The sequence below is a fragment of the Bos mutus genome, chromosome 5 (assembly GCF_027580195.1).
Source record: "Bos mutus isolate GX-2022 chromosome 5, NWIPB_WYAK_1.1, whole genome shotgun sequence".
Taxonomy (NCBI): Eukaryota; Metazoa; Chordata; class Mammalia; order Artiodactyla; family Bovidae; genus Bos; species Bos mutus.
The window spans coordinates 6,564,434-6,586,772 of record NC_091621.1 but is presented as its reverse complement, the minus strand read 5'-3'; the positions used below and the strand labels follow the sequence as shown (position 1 = coordinate 6,586,772).

At 36.2% G+C, this 22,339-nt stretch overlaps 1 protein-coding gene across 1 annotated transcript in view; it reads left to right on the top strand.

Annotated features, from left to right (window-relative positions):
• Positions 1 to 22,339, top strand: part of HCFC2 (host cell factor C2) — a 50,111-nt gene extending 27,772 nt beyond the window's left edge. The window contains exons 10-15 of the mRNA XM_070370244.1: positions 2,810 to 2,987; positions 6,047 to 6,250; positions 6,795 to 6,868; positions 8,755 to 8,892; positions 10,391 to 10,576; positions 13,944 to 22,339. Of these exons, the coding sequence (XP_070226345.1) occupies positions 2,810 to 2,987; positions 6,047 to 6,250; positions 6,795 to 6,868; positions 8,755 to 8,892; positions 10,391 to 10,576; positions 13,944 to 14,258 (1,095 nt within the window). The 3' untranslated portion in view covers positions 14,259 to 22,339. The remainder of the gene's footprint in view (positions 1 to 2,809; positions 2,988 to 6,046; positions 6,251 to 6,794; positions 6,869 to 8,754; positions 8,893 to 10,390; positions 10,577 to 13,943) is intronic.

Here is a 22,339-nt window from a genome sequence, read left to right as displayed (position 1 = left end):
GCAGGGTAAGCGGTATGTCTCTGTTCAGTGTACAGACTTAATCCCCATTTTCAGTAGGTTGCCTGTTCTCCAGCCTCACCAGAGATACTGTACCACAGTCCAGAGCCTCCCATTTCAATCTTTGTGCCTACCTTCCTTCTTCAGTTAGAATGGAGGTGTGGAATTTGTTTGCCTTTGTATACTGGAAGAGCAGAGCTGGGGCTACAACTACTTTTTTTTTAAGTTTTAAATTTAATTTTTAATTGAAGGATAATCGCTTTATAGAATTGTGTTGGTTTCTCCCAAACATCAGCGTGAATCAGCCATAGGTATACATATGTCACCCTCTTGAATCTCCTTCCCACCTCCCTCCCCATACAACCACTGTTTATATAGTCTTCCATACAATGGTCCTCTGGTGTTTATTTCCACTCCGTACTTCAGCGTCCAAAGAACCTGATGCCTCCAATTTCCAAGCCTTTCTGGGCTCTTTAGCAAAAATGGTTCACCTGTCCATGACTTTCCATCTACAGGCTCTTAGCTTCAGCCTTTTCTGCTTTATAAAGGCATGCCTCATTTTTTGCACTTCACTCTCAGATAGTATGACATGGGGAGTTCATAGTGAAATAAACTTGAGGTCAAATTCTTGCTTTGCTGCTTGCTGGCTACTTGATCATGGGTATGTTATCTAACATCTCTGAGTCTCATTATTTTCCATTTATAAGCTAGGGTGATATTATCCAATTTATAGAATTCTTGTGAAAATTAAGTGAGATTCAGACTTTATAATATGTATCATGGAGCCTATCAAGTAGTATAATGGTCCCTAATGGTTGTGCATATCATCATCATCATTTATTAACACTAGCATAATCACCATCAATTAGAATGGAGGTAGAGTGTGTATTGGGCTTCCCTGGTAGCTCAGCTGATAAAGAATCTGCCTGCAAAGCAGGAGACCCTGGTTCAATATGTGAGTTGGGAAGATCCCCTGGAGAAAGGAATGGCTACTCACTCCAGTATTCTGCCTGGAGAAGCCCCATGGCCAGAGGGGCCTGGCGGGCTACAGTCCATGCGGTTGCAAAGAGTCACACATGACTGAACGACTGAGCCCAGCACAGAGGGCATATTATGAACAAGTATCCTTTGAGCCATGAGAAATTATAATTGACTATAGTTCTAATTGACATTAAAGATAGAGACAGAAAAGTAACAAAAAACAGATAACTAAGAAGAGGCAGGAAATATTGGGGTATTTGAATGAAGCCAGATCACTTTTATGGTTCAGCAGACCTAAAGTTATTGCTATATAATAACTGATATTTACATTGGTGATTTGAATTACCAAAAGGTTTAAATGTGTTTATTATAGTATCTTTAAGAAAATAAACAGGTGATTAGGAAGATTGCTATCTAAAATGTTTAATGGTGAAGAATATTGATATATGTATGTATTAAATCTTGATGCCTGTATGGAAAACTCAGTCATACAAAATAATTCGTATGCTTGAAGGTTTCATGTAACAGATTTTTCTTTTAGGATTCAAAAGATCTTTAGTAAGGGCTTCCCAGGTGGTGGTGCTGCTGCTGCTGCTAAGTCACTTCAGTCGTGTCCGACTCTGTGTGACCCCATAGACGGCAGCCCACCAGGCTCCCCTGTCCCTGGGATTCTCCAGGCAAGAACACTGGAGTGGGTTGCCATTTCCTTATCCACTCAGGTGGTGCTATAGTTGTGAAGAATCTTCTTGCCAGTGCAGGAGACATAAGAGACACTGATCCCCAGGTGGGGAAGATCCCCTGGAGGAGGGCATGGCAACCCACTCCAGTATTCTTGCCTGGAGAATCCCATGGACAGGGGAGCCTGGCAGGCTACAGTCCATGGGGTTGCAAAGAGTTGGCAATGACTGGAGTGACTTAGCACACACACAAAATCTTTAGTATACATGTCTAATCTTGTTAAGAAAATTTGACCAGAATGTTAAACTCAGTACCTTGGGAGTTGTCACCTATTCAGTTCAGTTCAGTCGCTTAGTCATGTCCAACTCTTTGAGACCCCATGCACTGTAGCACACCAGGCCTCCCTGTCCATCACCAACTCCTGGAGCTTACTCAAACTCATGTCCATCGAGTTGGTAATGCCATCCAACCATCTCATCCTCTGTCGTCCCCTTCTCCTCCTAGTTTCAGTCTTTCCCAGCATCAGTGTCTTTTCCAAGCAGTCAGTGCTTTGCATCAGGTGGCCAAAGTATTAGAGTTTCAGCTTCACCATCAGTCCTTCCAATGAATATTCAGCACTAATCTCCTTTAGGATTGACTGGTTTGATCTCCTTGCAGTCTAAGGGACTCTCAAGAGTCTTCTCCAACACAAAAGTTCAAAAGCATCAATTCTTTGGCGCTCAGCCTTCTTTATGGCCCAACTCTTACATCCATACATGACTACTGGAAAAAACATAGCTTTGACTAGAGGGACCTTTGTTGGGAAAGTAATGTCTCTGCTTTTTAATATGCTGTCTAGGTTGGTCTAGCTTGTCCGTATTTACTTGAATACTAGCTACCACTTGTAAAATATAAATTTTATTCCCTGGAAATTTACTGTTCCTTTTCCCTTCAGAACTGATCTTTTGAGAATGGATATTAAGTGAAAAGAAATTGTTTTCTTAAGCTATTATAAAATTTAAAGAATAATATAAGGCTATGATTTAAGCTATTTTATATTTTGGAGAATTTATTTTCAAAAGCATTTAAGTTGTAAATTGTTTTGCTTGTTTTTACATATATTTCTATTTAATTGAACATTACTTACTGCAATAAATTATTTTCTTTCTTGTAGATCAGTGATATAGTGAACAGTGTGAAATCTGAACATACAGCCGTGAAAGGAACTTCAGTGAAAAACAAACCAGATATCAAAGCATCAACTGATTCTAATGCCTCTTTGCATTCATCTTTGGCAGCTAATGCTTCTAATCATAATAGTTGTGTGGTGGATATGCTAAGGAAAAATGAAGGTATAAAGATGGCATTTTAAATAAAGCTAAAGCTTTTTATAATAATGATAGAGAATTTTAGAGTCTTTGAAAAAGTAGATGTTACATAGTTTGGATCCAGTTTCAAAAGATGATATATATTACTATATTAACCCTAATTAAAATGATGTCATTATACCAAGCAAGAACTTACCTAAGTAGTGATGATTAGTTATTAACTACAGAATTTAAATGAGGCAAGCTCTCGTATGCCATTTGAGGTTGGCCAGCGTGTTCAGTGTCACTGTTCCATTATTCTATTGTCCTAGTGCTTATAACTATCTGTAATTATTTATTTTGGGTCAGGATTTTGTCTGTCTTGTTCACATATATTTCCCAAGCACCCAGATCCATGCTTGACAAATCGTAGTCACTTAATAAATAAATAAATAAATATTTGTTTAGCAAATAACTGTATTATCCTCAGAAGGATAGTTCATGTATGAGAATTGTTGATTAGCTTGTTGAATGCATGGAACAGCTTATAATTTGATGGCTCTTATATTTAAAAGATTTTAATTTGAATATTCTGATATCATTTGTGATACATTAAATGTTACCTCTGATTTCAGTATCTAAAATTACTTTATAAATCTTATTCTGATATATCCCTGGCATAGTAATATGTGGCTTCATTTTTAATTTGAAAAAATTGTGAGTTAATAAAAAGCTAATCCCTCTTCAGTAAATAACAAGACAAGTATTCTTTTTATTTCCATTTTTCCTTAAGAATCCATGGTAGATAAAAATATTCAAGAAAAATAGTTTCCTATAGTTTTTCTGATTTCATTACTTGTGGAAGAGGAGAGACTTTGTTTTGTTGATTTGCTGATGTAAGCGACTCATTTGGTCAGAATTATAAAAGCTTGGTACTAGACATCAATTTAAATTTTTATAGTGATTTTCTATGTCCATCATGTAAAGAAGTTTACATTCTTGAAAACAAATATGAGCTTTGAGATTTTAGGATCCTAATGTACTCTAAATCATGTACTCTAAATCGTACTTATAAGGCAGTTTGGATAAAATTAATATTAGGCAAATGGGGAAACGAGTGGTTATACAATGACAGCATCTGGCACATCGTAGATATTCAAATATGTAAATGAATGGCTAGCTAGTCTCAGGTTAACAAGAGCAGATTGGGCTTTTCCTCCGTAGGTTGGAGTAACTGGTATTTTTCAAAAGTGAAAGAGTGGCACGATTAGTTTTTGTTTTTTTATTTTGGAAAGGACATTCTAGCCTCACCATCAGGAAGAGCTATTATAGGAGATGATTGGGAGACTTGTTAGAAAGAGATGCATAGAGACTAAAGCAGTGGGTGAGATGGAGAGGAGAGAATACATTAGTTCAGAGACTTTTAGAAAGTAGCACCTATTAGACTAGGAAACTGGTTGTATATGATAAATGAAAACAAGTCGAACATGACTCCCAGTTTTCTGGGTTGGATATTCAGTGGATGATGATACTCTTCATCAGGATAAGAAATACAGAAGCAAGAACAGATTTGGGAATAAGATAGGCTCAACCTTGAACTTGCTGTTTTTGAGGCACTTGAGGAACATGTTGGTAAAGATTTCTAATGGACAGTTGGATACTTAGGTCTGGAGTCTAGAAGGCAGTTCTTGGCTGGAAATACTAATTTCAAAGTTAAGAATATCTGATATCCACAAGAACAAGGACCTTCTCTGACTTGTTCACTGCTGGATTCTCAGGACCTGACACTGTACCTAGGACATACATAGTTGAGAGATGTATGATTTGTAAATGGTAGCTAAAGCACCAGGGAAATATGCAAAGGGAGACAAGATAGGGCTTGGAAAATACCTGCATTTAAAGAGTCATTTGAACAAGAGAAGTCAGCTAAAGAGATTAAAAAGGCTTCCCAAGAAGGTTAGGCAAAGAACCAAAAAAAATGGTATCATATTTTTTACCTCTGTAGTGGGTATTACCATTTATAACTATACATTTATAATGGTATCATATTTTTTTACCTCTGTAGTGGGTATTACAATTTATAACTATACATTTATGATGCATACATGAGTGAATACAAGTCATAGACAGAAACAACTTCAAAAAAAAGTATGTGGTCAGCATTGTTTATATTACAGAGAGGTCAAGTAAATGAAAATTGATCAGTATCCCTTAGAGCTAAGTATCCCTGGACATTTGTCAGAGCCATTTCCTTAGAGTGGTGTGCTCAATCAGATTGGGGTGGTCAAGAAAGTAGACTGCTCTGAAGGAAAGTAGCAAGGGAAGATGGTGACTGGAGAAGACTTGATGATGTGTATAGACTGAGGGCCAAAACTTCCACAGAAGAGTTTGAAAACCCTGAAGAGAAAGGAATGATTGATAAAAGAGGATCCCAAAATATAGGGGAAGGAATGGGACCAAGAGCACAAGAGAATAGATTAAACTTACCTTAGGGGAGAAGTCATCTTCTGAAATGGAAGAGAAGACAGAGAGGCTGGGCACAGTCATAAATACATTTCTAGTTTAGGACAAGAGAAGGCAGAAAATGGGTGGCATTCATGCCTGATGACTTCTATTTCTTTTTTTTTTTTAATTTTTTTTTAAATTTTATTTTATTTTTAAACTTTACATAATTGTATTAGTTTTGCCAAATATCAAAATGAATCCGCCACAGGTATACATGTGTTCCCCATCCTGAACCCTCCTCCCTCCTCCCTCCCCATACCATCCCTCTGGGTCGTCCCAGTGCACTAGCCTTCTTTCCCTAAAATGGAAGGCAAGGCCATTTGATCTATCGTTGAGAAGAGTTTAAGAACAGTGATTCAGGGTTTAGAATGGAGGAAGGAGCTGAGAAGTTAGACATCCATGGATATGATGCATTTTATTTTTCTAAATGTTGACATTTTATGCCTAATGGTTAAGTCATATGGCTGATATTTGTGGTGTTCACGTTTAATGATTTTAAAATTGAAAATGCTTAGAATTGGGTGACAAGAACTCTAAGATACAGCAGTTATTTGCAGATATTCATTTGTTAACAGTTAATCTTTTCCGTTTAATTTTAGGTCCTCACACTTCAGCAAATATAGGTGTTCTAAGTAGTTGCCTGGACTTAAGAACAGTAATCCCTGAAACTTCTGTATCCAGTACTGTTTCCAGCGCACAAACTATGGTAACCCAGCAGACCATTAAAACTGAATCATCCAGTACAAATGGGGCAGTTGTTAAAGATGAAACTTCACTAACAACATTCAGTACCAAAGCTGAAGGTTTGAAATGTGTTTCACATACTGTATTTTGAGCCATTTTTGTATAGAAATTCAGCAAACTTATTTGTTTCAGATGGGAATTGCATTTCATCTTGGATTGAATTGAATATAAAAAGATAAAGGCATTTCATTTAAAATCATTATATAATATATTCTCTGCTGCACTGTAATACAATCAGACTTTATCTTTCCTACCATGAGTTTATTCAGCAAAACTTTTTTTTCTTAGAAAAGATTAGTTCTCTGCTATGGAGTAACAGTTCTTATAGCTTGATCAATTTCTGATTTTGTAAATTCTTATTTTATGATTTTGCAATAGGAATTGTATTTCATGTTTGGCAAACATTCTCTGAAGTTCCAGCTAGTCATCAAATCCTTGAAAAATGAGCTTTGTGAATTAGTTCAAGTTAGAGGGTCCATATTTCTAATTGTTGTGATTTTTTTCTCCCTCTGGCTATTTTTGCATATTTATAAGTTATATTTTACTGTGTCTGTTTGCTCAGTGCTTATATAAGTCTTATCTGATGAATTGTTTAATTTTTAGTTGATGAAACATGTGCACTACCTGCAACCAAGATAAGCCGTGTGGAGGCACACGCTGCCACGATGCCGTTTTCTGTAAGTATATGCCCTGGAGATGAGACGTGCGCACAGGTGGCTAAAGACGCTTTAAATGCTGAGCAACTTCAACCTACATTCAGGAAAAGGCTCTTGGGTATCCTCTTAGTAATTACTTGACACAGATTGAAAAATGGAGGCTTAAAGAGAAAAATGTTCACAGTAGAATCTTAAGTGGAAAAAGTTGGATAAAAAAATAATATATATAGTGCATTCCCAATTTTATTAAAAACACACAGTACATACATACATTCACATTCTCACATGAGTCCACACAAATCTACACTACAGTGCTAGATGATTTTCTTCAGGTCGTGGGGCCAAAGATAGTTTTTACTTTATGTTTTCAGTCTTTTTCTATAATGTTAACTTTCATAATCAGAAATGTGTGTATATACATAGATATATGTATATATGTAAATTACTTAACAATTTAAAGAATAAAAGGACATGTTATAGAACATAAAACTTGAATGGTTTTATTGCTAGCTGCTTAATAGGAGAACAACAAAATATTGCAATCTGGAGTCAGATATACCTGTAGCATATCCTAATAATCTCTAACACTGGATTTTTTGGTGGAAGGCCAGAATTAGTCTGCCTGGTACCAAACTTAAATGCCAGGAATGTGCCTCACAAATATTATACTAAGATTGTCTCAAGTGGATGAATAGGAGGATAATACATATATGTGGTTTTGCATGTTTTTAAATTATCAGTCATTTCAACTTTATTGCTATGAACAAGAGTTTTTATTTAACCTAACATTTACCATTTAGAACCTTCAAGAATAGTCTGTAGTTTTAGTTTTCTTTCAGTCATGATTCTGTGGATTTTGATCATGTCTTTACCTTCATCAGCTTTCACCTTTCCAGAATGTTAAGTGCTAGTGTTCTAATAACTCTTCTCAAAGAAGAATTATTAAAATGATTTTTTTCTCTTAAATCTGTTTTACAGTGCATCAGTTGGAATGGTATCTATAGTTGCAATTGGAGCCAGTTGTTTTATAAAAGTTGTTGAAGAGCGTTTTAACAAGTTTAAAGCTATTTCTCTTTTAAAAACCTTTAAGACTCTTCTGGTTAGCTCACTTTGTCATGTGTGATAGCCTCAATAAGAAGTACTGTGAATTATAAGCATGTACCTCTGCTGTTATATATTTAAGACAGAAGTAAATAACTGAAGTACATATTTGTTTTGAGCTTCTGGAAACAGTGTCTCATTTATAAAGAAGATGGGCTTAAAAAGGATAAGTATAATTCACTTATCACTAAAAGTAATTTAAGGTACAGGAAGTTTATTTGTTAAAGCAAGATAAAAATGTCAAACTGTTTAATCTGCTCCTCTTTAGTGTATGCTAAATTATATTCAAATTGCATTTTAGTTTTGAACATTTTTTCTCCTTTTAGGTTTGGAGAATCACAGGTATTTCAAGTGCAAAGATCACTGAATTTCTGCTAGTTGTTTTTGAATCTAGAAATAAGCTAGCTTGCAGTGAATTTTTCCTTATTCGCTCCTTTTGGAGTGAGTTGTAATGTCACACTAAAGGGATTATTACATTTTCTGAGAGAGTCTCTGAAATGACAATGTTCTATAAAACAGCTGGCATTTTAACGTGTCACTGATTGGAAAGCATGCTAACTCCAGCTAGGTTGATAGCACAGAGCTACTGACTTGGAGAATGCCTGTCACTCCCTGTGTTTGAATTGGCATCCCTGTCTCACTGTCAGTTGACCTAATCTGTTAAGAGTTTATTTACTTATGAGCTATTAATGTTGTGGCGTTTACCCATATACGTACTTGTAGATCACTGCATGGAGTTATTAAATCTTGGCATTTCTTGTATGTTCAGTAAGAGTCTTCATAAATTTTTCTTTCTCTGAAATTAGAAAGAGACTCCTTCAAATCCGGTGGCCATGGTGAAAGCAGGAGAACGACAGTGGTGTGACGTAGGAATTTTTAAAAATAATACAGCTTTGGTGAGCCAGTTTTATTTGCTGCCAAAAGGGAAGCAAAGCATTTCAAAGGTAGCTATTGATGTGTTTTCTACACTGTTAGTTATAAGCCTCAAACGTGGAACTTTAAGAAGTAAGCCTGATTCAGGACATTTGAATGAGTGAAATTGCGATCTGTTTAGTACCTATAATTAAGAGTTTATATTAGTTATTGTATTCTTTTTTAAGGCTCTGTTTATAGAATATATCACAAGCAGGTTATTTTTAAAAGTCTTATACACTCATTGGGCTGGATTTTGAGTCATAAATGATACAGTCTGGCCAGTACAGATAAAGATTTCTTGAAGTATCTCTAATGTTGTTACCTGGAGAGTTTAGAACGGAACTTTTTTTTAACTTAGAACTTTTGTTAGTCCCAATTTCATAATTTAAGAATGTTAAGCCCTTAACACTATTGAATACAGCGAGGACCTTATATAGATAGAGACATTAATCTTCTAAGAATTATGAAACAGATAATAGCTCCAAAGCATACTGAACTAATTTTTTTCTGGAATGGGAATTGCAGAGAGGGAATTGCCAACAAAATGGATATTCAGGTTTGAATCTCCCAAAGATCTTACAAATGGAGAATATAACATTTATCATTATATTTTAGTTTCTCTAATACTACTTTCTGGTGTCCCACTTTTACATATTGAATCTTCCAATTCTTAGCAAAAATAGACATCCTGATTAATATTATGTTAGTATTATGCCTAACAAAATTTCTGGCTGTAGTTTGATTTCATATATATGGAAATACCTGTATCTAAGGGCTTGGTAGCTATCTGTCGTTCCCAAAAGAAGGAAACATATAGTAAACTTGAGTTTGAGTTATCAGTTTCAGCACTTGACAGTGTGACCTTGGACAAATCACTTGTTTAACCTCGCTGAGACTCAGTTTCCTCATCTGTGAAATGAAGTAACTCCCTTAAAAATGGGATGAAACGTTGGCACTGTTTCACAGTGATGTAGTGATGTAAAAACTGTTTGAAAGTTGTAGGTGTTATGAGCTTCCTACCTAGAGTATGCAATCTGGTTATTTAATATTTATTCAGTATCTGCTGAATATTAATTTTTTAAATGCTCTGTGCTGGCATGCTAGTTGTTCCTTTTCTATCAAGCTTGCTTGCTGATGTCCAAAAGGTATCATTCCTGGCTAGACTGACAGTAAATCTTCTGAGACTTTTATTCCAAGTTAAATTTACATGGAGATAGTTGTTACTTTGTTAATAGTGGTTAGTTTTTTTTCTCTTTTCTCTGTATTCTTGATGTGCAAAATACCTTTATATTTCTTTTTATAACCAGTGACTCTCAACTGGAAAGGCGCTTTTCCTCTGGATGAGAATCACCAATTTATGGGCTTATTTACTTTTGTTTTGAGGGGGTTCATTCCATATATGAAAGAGGAAAATAAATAATGTGCACTACAACCCTAAAACTTAATTCATTCTTTAAAAGTTTTGTTATTCAATGAAAAATAATTAATTGCATCTTTTCTTTGACTTTTGCATATATTACATTTTAGATAGGAAATGCAGACGTACCTGACTACAGTTTACTTAAGAAACAAGATCTTGTTCCAGGCACAGGATACAGATTCAGGGTTGCTGCCATCAATGGTTGTGGAATAGGCCCTTTCAGCAAAATCAGTGAATTTAAAACCTGTATTCCCGGTTTTCCTGGAGCTCCTTCTGCGGTCAGAATTTCAAAGGTGAGACATCAGGTCAAGACTTAATGATTTAAATTACTGAAATGTTGTACATGAAGTAAAACTATCAGTTTAAAGATTCCTTTTAGTGTCTGATGAAATGAGAGATATCTAAAAGGGGTGGATTAAATTTTTTAAAAATATTTTTTGCTAATCACTCATGATATATATTTATTTAAAATATTTTAATTTATTTGGCTGTGCTGAGTCTTTTTTTAAATTATTTATTTATTTATGGCTGTGCTAGGTCTTTGTTGCTGCATGGGCTTTTCTCTAGTTATGGTGAGTGGGGGCTACTCTCCCATTATGGTGAGCAGGCTTCTCATCATGATCGCCTCTCTTTTTGTGGAGCACAGGCTCTAGGGCCCAGGGTCTTCAGTTGTGGCACATGGGCTCAGTAGTTGCAGCTCGTGGGCTCTAGAGTGCTCAGTAGTTGTGTGTACTGAGTCTTAGTTGCAACAGGTAGGATCTCGTTCCCTGACCAGGGATCAACCTGGGCCCCCTGCATTGGGAGTACAGAGTCTTAGCCACTGGACTACCAGAGAAATCCGCATTCGTGATATTTTAAAAATTTATTTATTTTTAATTGGAGGATAATTGCTTTACAATGTTGTGTTGGTATCTTTTATACATCATCATGAATCAGCCATAGGTATACACATGTCCCCTCCCTCCTGAACCTCTCTCCACTGCCCACCCCCACTTCCCACCCCTCTAGATTATCACAGAGCTCCAGGCTGATTTCCCTGTAACCTCCCATTAGCTATTGGTTTTACACATGGTAATGCATATATTTCAGTGCTGCTTTCTCAATTAGTCCCATACTCTCCTTCCCCTGCTCTATCCATAAGTCTGTTTTCGATGTCTGAGTCTCTCCTCCTGCCCTACAAATAGGTTCATCAATACAATTTTTCTAGATTCCATCAGTTCAGTTCAGTTCCTCAGTTGTGTCTGACTCTTTGTGACCCCATAGATTGTGGCACACCAGGCCTTCCTGTCATCGCCAACTCCTGGAGCCTACTCAAACTCATGTCCATAGAGTTGGTGATGCCATCCAACCATCTTATCCTCTGTTGTCCCCTTCTCCTCCCACCTTCAATCTTTCCTAGCATCAGGGTCTTTTCAAATGAGTCAGTTCTTCACATCTGGTGGCCAAAGTATTGGAGTTTCAGCTTCAGCATCAGTCCTTCCAATGAATATTCAGGACTGATTTCTTTTAGATATGTGTTAATATATGATATTTGTTTTTCTGTTTCTGACTTACTTCACTCTGTATAACAGGCTCTAGGTTTATCCACCTTACTAGAACTGACTCAAATTCATTCATTTTTATGGCTTAATAATATTCCACTGTACATATATGCCATAACTTCTTTTATCCATTCTGAACAACATCTAGGGTGCTTCTATGTCCTGGCTATTGTCAGTAGTGCTCCAGTGAACATTAGGGTACATGTGTCTTTTTCAATTATGATTTTCTCAGGGTATTGCCCAGTAGTGGGATTAAAAAATGCTCAACATTGCATATTATTCAGTTCAATTCAGTCACTCAGTCATGTCCGACTGTTTGCAACCCCATGAATCACAGCACACCAGGCCTCCCTGTCCATCACCAACTCCCGGTGTTCACTCAAACTCACGTCCATTGAGTCAGTGATGCCATCCAGCCATCTCATCCTCTGTCGTCCCCTTCTCCTCCTGTCCCCAATCCCTCCCAGCATCAGAGTCTTTTCCAATGAGTCAACTCTTCGCATGAGGTAGCCAAAGTACTGGAGTTTCAGCTTTAGCATCATTCCTTCCAAAGAAATCCCAGGGCTGATCTCCTTCAGAATGGACTGGTTGGATCTCCTTGCAGTCCAAGGGACTCTCAAAGAGTCTTCTCCAACACCACAGTTCAAAAGCATCAATTATTCGGTGCTCAGCTTTCTTTACAGTCCAACTCTTCACATCCATACATGACCACTGGAAAAATCATAGCCTGGACTAGACGGACCTTTGTTGGCAAAGTAATGTCTCTGCTTTTGAATATGCTATCTAGGTTAGTCATAAATTTCCTTCCAAGGAAGAAGCGTCTTTTAATTTCATGGCTGTAGTCACCATCTGCAGTGATTTTGGAGCCCCGAAAAATAAAGTCTGATACTGTTTCCACTTTCCCCATCTATTTCCCATGAAGTGATGGGACTGGATGCCATGATCTTCGTTTTCTGAATGTTGAGCTTTAAGCCAACTTTTTCACTCTCCTCTTTCACTTTCATCAAGAGGCTCTTTAGTTCCTCTTCACCTTCTGCCATAAGGGTGGTGTCATCTGCATATCTGAGGTTATTGATATTTCTCCTGGCAATCTTGATTCCAGCTTGTGCTTCTTCTAGCCCAGCGTTTCTCATGATGTACTCTGCATAGAAGTTAAATAAGTAGGGTGACAATATACAGCCTTGACGTACTCCTTTTCTATTTGCTTATTATTAGAGAAATGCAAATCAAAACTACAACGATGTATCACCTCACACTGGTCAGAATGGCCATCATCAAAAAATCTACAAATAATAAATGCTGGAGAGGATGTGCAGAAAAGGGAACCCTCTTGCACTCTTGGTCGGAATGTAAATTTATACAGCCACTTGGAGAACAAAATGGAGATTTCTTAAAAAACAAGGAATAAAACTACTGTATGATCCAGCAATTCCACTACTGGGCATGATATTTTTAAGGACACAAATTTCAAGCAGAATTATAGCATCCAGATTTGGAAAGTCAGGGAGATCTGTGTATGCTTCTTATATTAATTTTGTTCTTGTTATAGAAACGAAAAGTATTATGCTAGAGAATTTTAATGTGTGTGTTCAGTCGCTCATTCATGTCTGACTCTTTGCCACCCCATGGACTGTAGCCTGCCAGGCTCCCCTGTCCATGAACTTTCCCAGGCATGAATACTGGATTGGGTTGCCATTTCCTACCCTTCCTAGTTGGGAAGGGGATCTTCCCAGCTTAAGGATCAATCTTGTGTCTCTTGCGTCTCTGCTATTGGCAGGCAAATTTTCACCACTGTGCCCTCTGGCTTTTAATTGGATTATATTTTATCCTAAGGTCATACCTCTGTTTAGAGAAGAAGAGGTCTGCTTTCAGATAAGAAAGATCTTGTTCTTTGGGTGTACAGGCAGACATTTAAGCCTAGTTATGTTTTTTAAAAGGGCATAAATTAAACATTATAGATCCAGGTAAGGTAAATTTTTAAAAATCAGCAACAAAAGTTGTAACATCTGATACAGTTACTTTAGTGAAAAGCATCTTGTGTTCTAAAGATAACATAATAAATGCTATTAAAGAAAACTTCAGAACCTTTATCTGTTTTTGTTTTTCTGCTCTCTTCAAGAATGTCGAGGGCATCCATCTTTCCTGGGAACCTCCAACTTCACCTTCTGGAAATATTTTGGAATATTCAGCCTACTTGGCTATCCGCACAGCACAAATACAAGATAATCCAAGTCAACTTGTGTTTATGAGGATTTATTGTGGTCTTAAGACATCATGTATAGTAACTGCTGGGCAGCTTGCAAATGCACATATTGATTATACATCCAGGCCTGCCATTGTGTTCAGGATATCAGCAAAGAATGAAAAGGGATATGGACCAGCTACACAAGTTCGATGGCTTCAAGGTAACAATAAAAAAGCACCTTTAAATTGATTTTCTTTTTTTTTTTTTTACTGAAGCTATTGTGATGATTATTTATTAGTAACTGGTTTTGGAGATTTGTCATTTAAAAGAATATTCTCTGACTGTATTTCTAGCAGTTATGAATTTGAGTTTGTAAGTTGTTCTTAAAATGTATTTGCTCAATTCTAGATCCAAATAAAAATAGAAAAGAAGCAAAGCCTCTCTGAAAATCAGTATATGAATTCTTCCCCATAGTTATAGCTCTATTATAAAGAAAAATAGTAAAATTAAGATAAAAGCTAAAGGCTTTATTACCCCAATATCTTTTATAAAGGCCATGTAACTCAGTCATCCTAGAGTTATTGAGATGATTCTAGTAACTGGCTGTTGTACACTGTGCTGTCTTATATGGTAAATGTTACCTACACTGAAAAGGTCCAGTCTTTGAGTACTCCCTCTCACTTTATTCTATATGAGCAGTGGTCCTCTAGCAACTATCTTCTACTGGATAATATTTGTAATACTGATTTTAGGAGCCATTTGATTCATTTCTTTGTTTATCTACAGTTAGCACAGAGCTTAAGAAATTAAAAAAAAGAAAGAAGCAAGTTCAGAAACTCTGCTTTGGAATTTTTATCATTTTCCAAGAATCATGGCAACATACAAAAAGATTAATTGGTTTTCTCGATTCATACCAGGTTGATATATTGAAATATATTTTTGGCCAAAGCACTTACCTGGCCCTCAGTTTCCTGATTAATAGATGAGGGAGTTAAAAAAAAAGTTTACCTTTAAGGTACCTTTCAGCACTTAAATTCAGTATGTTCATTAGAAGTGAAGTTTATCCCTAAATATTTTAACATCTGTCTTAATGGATCTAATTTTGCTTTTGCTGAAATTAAAATGTTCATAATTAAAAATTCAGAGTTTTTTGTCCTCCTTATCACAGAAAGAAAGAAGCACCTTAACAGGACATGAGTTTTGAAAGTGTTTTAAACATTTGTAAGATTTTTGTAAATGCTCTAAATGTTTTATTTTTGCATTGTTTTTACCTTGAAATTGTATAAACTTTTTTACAACTGAAATATAAGCATTAGACAGCTTACTCAGGTTCCACTACAACCTTAAAGATACATATAGGCATTATGGAAAGTCTGCTACAGGTGACTTGTTTTAAACCTTTTAGGAATTTCATGGTTCCACTGCCTATTCGAATCCAGAATAAATATATAGAGCAATAATTGCAGAAAAGACATTTCAGACTAAGCTGCAGTAACTGCAGGAGCACAGGTCTGTCCTTTTTATATCATGTAACCTTTTGCCGGTTGAGGTTGACTGAGTAGCTATGTCCTCAAACTTCATGTATAATACTCCCAGCAAAGATGGATTTAATTGTGCAGAACTGATATGTATGTATGTTCCAGTTACTAATTTAAAGTGTATAGAATATTTTAATATATAATTTTTGTAAAGAACTGGGATTTTTATACTACAGTATTTGTAATTAATGTGTCTTCACTAATTAAGTTTCTCTTGAAGAAAATATGCAAACTGTTAGACACGTATTGAGAGATTTCCAAACTCTAAAGGTAAAATAAATGCACTACTGTCGTGTTGTTAGAATACCTTTTTTGTGGCTATATGAATCCTTGATCTCTAAATGTGTACTTTACAAACAGTGTTTACAAGGAGCTTCTCTGGTTTGTTAGCCCAGCACCTGCCCTGGTGAGAGCTTCATTCTGCATTTGTTTAACTCATATGCATTGCTTTTGGCATATGCTTGCTTTTTGCACTAGTAGAATTTTAACTTACCTCATTATTATGTTTGTAATCATTTGTATAGCTTCCATAATATGTCTGATATAGGCTAAAGAAGTACTTAACCAAAGTTAAAATAAATGGTAAGCAATTTTGCACATATGTGTGTATGTTTAGTTATAAAAAGAGTAAGAATGCAAAGTTACAGTAAGTATATATTTCAAGCCCAGTCATTTTATAATCTACTTGCTTTATTAGGAAAAGGTCTGGCTTTTACCCCTTATTCTCATTAAGGATTAACAGTTTGTTAATCAAACTGCATTAACAGTTCGCATCTTGAAGCACTTCTCTTAATAACAAGGAATAAGTTGACTTTAAGCAAAGAATAGAATATTTGAGTGTGTACATTTCTAACTATTTAGTATTTTGTTTTTTAGTTTACTTTGCTTAAATGCCTCTTCTGTTCCAGACTAGCAGGTGAATATGGACCTGTGGTTCTAAAATATGTCTTATTTTCTAGAGTGAAAGGCAGTCTTTGTATACCAAGGGATTTACTTTGAGAATTAGCCCAAATTCTTAACATTTTTTTTATAATTGTACATTAACTTCTAGTCATATTTATCCCTTTGATAAATGGTTGGTGACTGAAAGATGCCATAGAGAAATCTCTGTGGCTTTGACATTAATAATAAAAGATCGTTGAGCTATATGTTTATGAACAGAATGGATGGAGATAAATAATAGGAGAAGTGCATTTAGCTTCTTATGATTTGCACATTTTCTAAGTGAAGATCCTCTGGTGTTGCAGTGGGTTATAACATGCAGATATCTTTCGTAAGAGGATTTACACTGAGTTAAATTACTTTCTTTACTCCCCCTAGCTGAATAAGCAATTCAGATGTACAAGTCTTTGTGCCACAATCCTCCTGGACTCTGCAGCTTTGGTTCACATAGTAGTAAAAAGATTTTTCTGTAGCACGCTCTTAGAATTATGTTTTCTAAAATATTGTACTGACTTCATTTTAGTTTAGTAAACTTTTTGGCAACTCAACTAGAAGTAGGGTATTATAAACTCACTTTTATCCGCATTAAAAAAAAAACAAATAATCTGATTGCATGTATGAGCCCCTGCTCCCTCTAACCCAATCGCATAAATATAATCATCTGTAAGAACGTTAAACTGTTGACCCATTATTTCAAAGACTTGCAGATTAGCAGAGTTTTGTTGCAGAGATATGGTCTATATAACTGGAGATATTTTTTAAAATTGCAGCATTTGTAGCATAAAAATAACTTGTAACATTGGATATGAAGAGATTATTCGTATTTAAAAGTATTGTAGTCATCTGATCTTAAATGAAGTAGGTTACAAAAGAGACTTGGTCCTTGACCATTGAAGGTATAAGTAACTGACAGTTACGTTTTCCAAGACTAACTTTAGGCAGTTTTATGTACTGTGTACCAGTGACATGTAAAATAAAGCACCTTCTCTACTGTAACCAGTTACAGGTGTTATTTATTTTGAATTACGTGGAAGAAAAATTAGTGATGGTATAGTAAATCTGTAGAAATGTTGATTTTGTATAAATCACCTAAAATGATATGGACAATCTTGTAAATAATGTTGCTGTTAGTTGTTTAGTCGCTAAGTCATGTCCAACTCTTTGCGACCCCATGGACCGCAGCACACCTTTTCCTGCACTATCTCCCAGAGTTTGCTCCAACTCATGTCCATTCTGTTGATGATGCCATCCAACTATGTTATCCTCTGTTGCCCCCTTCTCCTTCTGCCCTCAATCTTTCCCAGAATCAGGGTCTTTTCCATTGAGGCAGCTTTTTGCATCAGGTGGTCAAAGTATTGGAACTTCAGCATCAGCATCCTTCCAGTGAATATTCAGGGTTGATTTCCTTTAGGATTGACTGGTTTGGTCTTGCTGTCCAAGGGACTCTCAAGAGTCTTCTCCAGCACCACAATTCAAAAGCATCAGTTTTTTGGCACATAAAGAATAAAATGTGTCTAAAAACTTATGAGTTAGTGGATTGTGTTTGGGAGTCATTTTCTGATACAAATATAAAGCTTCTCTAAACTTTATTGTAGCTAAACTAGTATGCTTGAAAGTAAAAAAGCAAATGGCTGCAAGAAACAGATTAACCTAGTTGTCCCGTTCCTTTTTTTTTTGGTCTTGTTTACTTTTAATATTTTTTCTTTGTGCTTTTCATTTTAATTCATAGCAGCCTGTCTTCTGTCCTAGCTGCTCCATCAAAATGGCTGTAGCAAAGGTCAGGGATAACATCTCATTTCCCAAATCCGGTGAATTGTTTCATTGTACTTAATCTTATCATTTGAAACTTTAACCACTTTAAACTTGACACTTGCACTTTTAGCTTCTGTCAAACTGTGCCCTCTGTCTTCTTATGTACCTCCTCTGTCTGCAGTCCTCTTTTCCACTCCCACCTGTCTCCAGAGATTCACGTAAATGTTGCCAATATGATGAAGCCTTTCCTGACATAATTTATTTCTAGGGAGATTTGACTCCTTTTTCCTGTGCCCCCACTGCCCTTTGTTCAGTCTTGTCATAGCAGCCTAAAAGCTGTTGTGCCTTTGTCAGCATTGTTCCTCTCCCTCTGCCAGGTGGTAGGTCTCTAGGGCAGAGACTGGGTCTTTATCTCTCTTCCATATCAGCCATTTAGCTGGTACTTAAATATTTTAACAAATGATTAAAGAAAATTGTCTCTTTCCATACTCCCCCTCCTCTTCTCAAATGGCATCAAAGTGCAAGGGAGGCTTTCAAACGGAAAGAGATTTTAGCAGATGTAATAAGCTTCTGGAGGAAATACAAGCTCCACCTTTGTCTTACTCTACCCTGCTGTTTCTTAAGTTCCTAAGAGAAGTTCTGAGATAAGTAAGAGATATGTTACTATGTATTTATTAGGCTAAAAAGGATTTAATAGGGGTGTGTATAGATATCAAGAGGGATTCTTTGATCTAAAAAGATATGAGCATTTAGTGAAATCGGTTGGCATTACTAGATAATGATTTTTTAATGATCAGGATTTCTAATGATTTTGGATGATAAGGAAAATGAGCTAAAAATATTTCCAAAGTCAGTCTCTGATTTCCACACAGGAAAGCCATGGACAGTTGTCTAGAAGAAGCTACCTACCTATTTAATACGTAAGCACAGGGAGCTGCTGAAGGACACAGAGCCCCAGCATTAGTACTGCACTGGAGTCTGTCAGGCCACAATGGTCACCTCTAAGCTTACAGGACAGAGGATTTTTACTTGAAAATAAAATGACAGTGGCACACCTTCCTTCCAGGTTTCCCAGTTATACTTGGGAGTTCTTATATAGTTATGCATTTCTATAACTCAGAAAAGACTTTTTAAAAATCAAGCCTGGAAAAACATGAACTACAGCATTCTGGGGAGGAACAATTAATTCTAAAAACTGAACGATGAAAGAAAAAGCTATACCAGCCTCCTTATCCAAAATAGATTTCTGTATCTTCTATTTCTGTATCTGTATATGTTAAAAAGTAAATGTTTATTTTTGAACAAAGAGTTCAATTCAATTACTCTTTGAAGAAAGAGTAATCTGTCCACTAGCAATTCATGGTCCAGCAAATGTCCAGCTCTGACCAAGGGAATTATCCATTCCTCCTCCTCTCTGAAAAGACAGAGTGGAAGTTCCTTAAGAGCTTGAGGAAAGTCCCCTCCCTATTTCTCTTTTTCTTAGTGAAGGAGGGCAAAGCTACAGGTATAATAATTATATCTGATTTAACAAAGGTGTGGGTGTGCCACTTAAGGCAGCATAGCATATAAGAGAGTGGGTGAGACCCTGTAGGTTTTGTCAACTGCTTGGTCCAAAATCATCCTGCAGCCAGTTGCTGTTTAGCACTTCCTGGTGGCAGTGTCCATTCCAGTTCACATATGGATAAGATTTTGGGTCTTGCAGCCAACAGCCTAGGATTTTAGTAATAGCATAGTGATGTCTGGAACTTTCTGAATGACTGGAACCCAGTTGGGGAGATAGGACCTAAAGGATACTCTGTCTGCTCTCCATTTCCTGGGAATGTGTTGCCAGCCATTTGCTTCCAGGCCTAGCCCACCTCTTGTACCAACTCCCTAACCCAAGATAATAACTTTGGCCTGTGTTGTTGGGTACAAGGCATAGATCCAGTGTTTCAAGATTTTTTTTCTTTCAGATTTCTAGATTGAATACCAAAATGTATAGTTAATCCCCTCAATCAGATTAAATTGCACTTTAACTGTGCCTTGTTCAATCTGCAAAATGTCACTGCTGGTGATGACTCTGGCAGAGACATGATTGCAAAATTGTTACGACACTTGTGACCAACTTGGGCACCTGTTATTGACCAGTGTGGAGAAACTAGCTACCATGCACTTTATTTTTCAATTGCTTAATACATAAATGCACTATTAGGAGAATGTGCCAAAGGGAATTTGTACTTTTGAAAGTCAACAGAATTCAGTAGAGTCAATGTCTTCTCAGTTTATTTTGGGATTTGCATCACTTATCATTTTATTCTCCACTTATACAAATAATTATACCCAGTGAACAAAGTAACCGGTTAACCAGAATCATGCCAGTGGCTGAACCAACTTGGCAGAGCAGCACTGTAATACTGCCATCTCATTAGATCCCAGCTTTCTGGGAACGTAATTAACTTCTGTGAAGAATAGCTCGTATTTATTCCTTTCTTACTATGTACTTCTTCCCCACCAGTTACAGTAATTGGCTGATTTGCAATGCAGAACAGTGGCTGAAATATCAGATATTCCCTCTCTTTGTTGGTGAAATTGTATCACATAACCTTTTATTTTTTTCTTTTTAAAATGTTTGTTGAGAATAAAATGATCACACATGTCTTCAGCTTAAGAATTAGAATACCCTCAGATGTATACAGCTCCCCCACTTTGCCTTCCTTCCACACATACCACATGAGGTAAACATTATTCTGGATTATTTGGTAACAACTCTCATGTTTTTATTTATGGCTTTGCATTCTATGTTATGTATCCCTAATATATTATTTAGATTTACTTGTTTCTGAACTTGTATGTAAATGGTATCATGTTTTATATATTCTTCTGTGACTTTTTCTGACATTGTTTTTGAGATTCTTATCAATGTTTATGCATGTAAGTGTATTTCATTTGTTTTCACTACTGTATAGTATTCCATTGTATGACTGTACCACAATTTATTTATCTGTTCCCCTGTTCATGGAGGTTTGGATTGTTTTCAGTTTTGGCTATTCTGAATGACACTGCTATGAGCATTCTACCAATTACAGTGTAAGCTCCGTGTGGGCAGGGGGTTTTGTCTTGCTTCATCTGATTTTGTCTAACACATTCACAATGTCTGGAACAAGGCTGGTACGTGGTGGATGCTTAATAAATATCTGAGGAATGAGTGAATCCTTGTACATGTCACCTGGTGCACATGTGCAAGAGTTCTCTAGGGCAGTTGTTTTCAAATATGGTCCAGGGACTCTTGAGGACCCTGACATCCCTTCAGAGGGGAGTCTGTGAGGGCAAAACAATTTTCATAAGAGTGCTAAAACATTATTTGTCCACTTCACTCTCATTTTTCACATTTAAATGTTTTTCAGATATATGACGACATCACTCTGACAGCTTACCAAGGGTGTACCTGTATATTTTTGTTTTGAAAATGTGTTTTAACTTCTACTATGGTAAATTTTGATAAGTATAAGCCACATGAACAAGAAGCTCTTTGAGGTCCTCAATTTTTAAGGCTGTATAGAGGTTCTGGAGTAAAATTTTGAGAACTGATGCTCCAAAAAGCAGGTTTCACTTAGTCATGCTGAACTGTTTTCTTCAGCATTTGTACCAGTATGCTCCCACTGGTAGTGGTTGAGTGTCATTGCAAATGTTTAGGTCTTAGCAAACACTTAATCTTGACTATCTTTCATATTTGCCAGTTGGGTGGCAATTATATAGTATCTTACTGTGCGTTTAATTTGCGTTTCCCTGATTACTAATGAAATTGAATGTTTTTTCATATATAAACGTGTTTCCTCTTTGTGAAATACCTGTTCATGTCTTTTACCCATTTTTCTGTTGATGTCTTTTATTTCATTGATTTATATAAATTTCTTTATATATTCTGAATCCCAGTCCTTTGTCACTTAAATATGTTGTATGTATTTCTCCCAGTTTATGTATTATCTTTTGTAATTGTATTGAAACTTATTGATTAGCTTGGAGAAAATTGGTATCTTTTCAATAATGAGTCTTCCCATCCAAAAACATTGTATATTTCTCCATTTATTTAATATCTCTCAATAAACTTTTAACTATTTT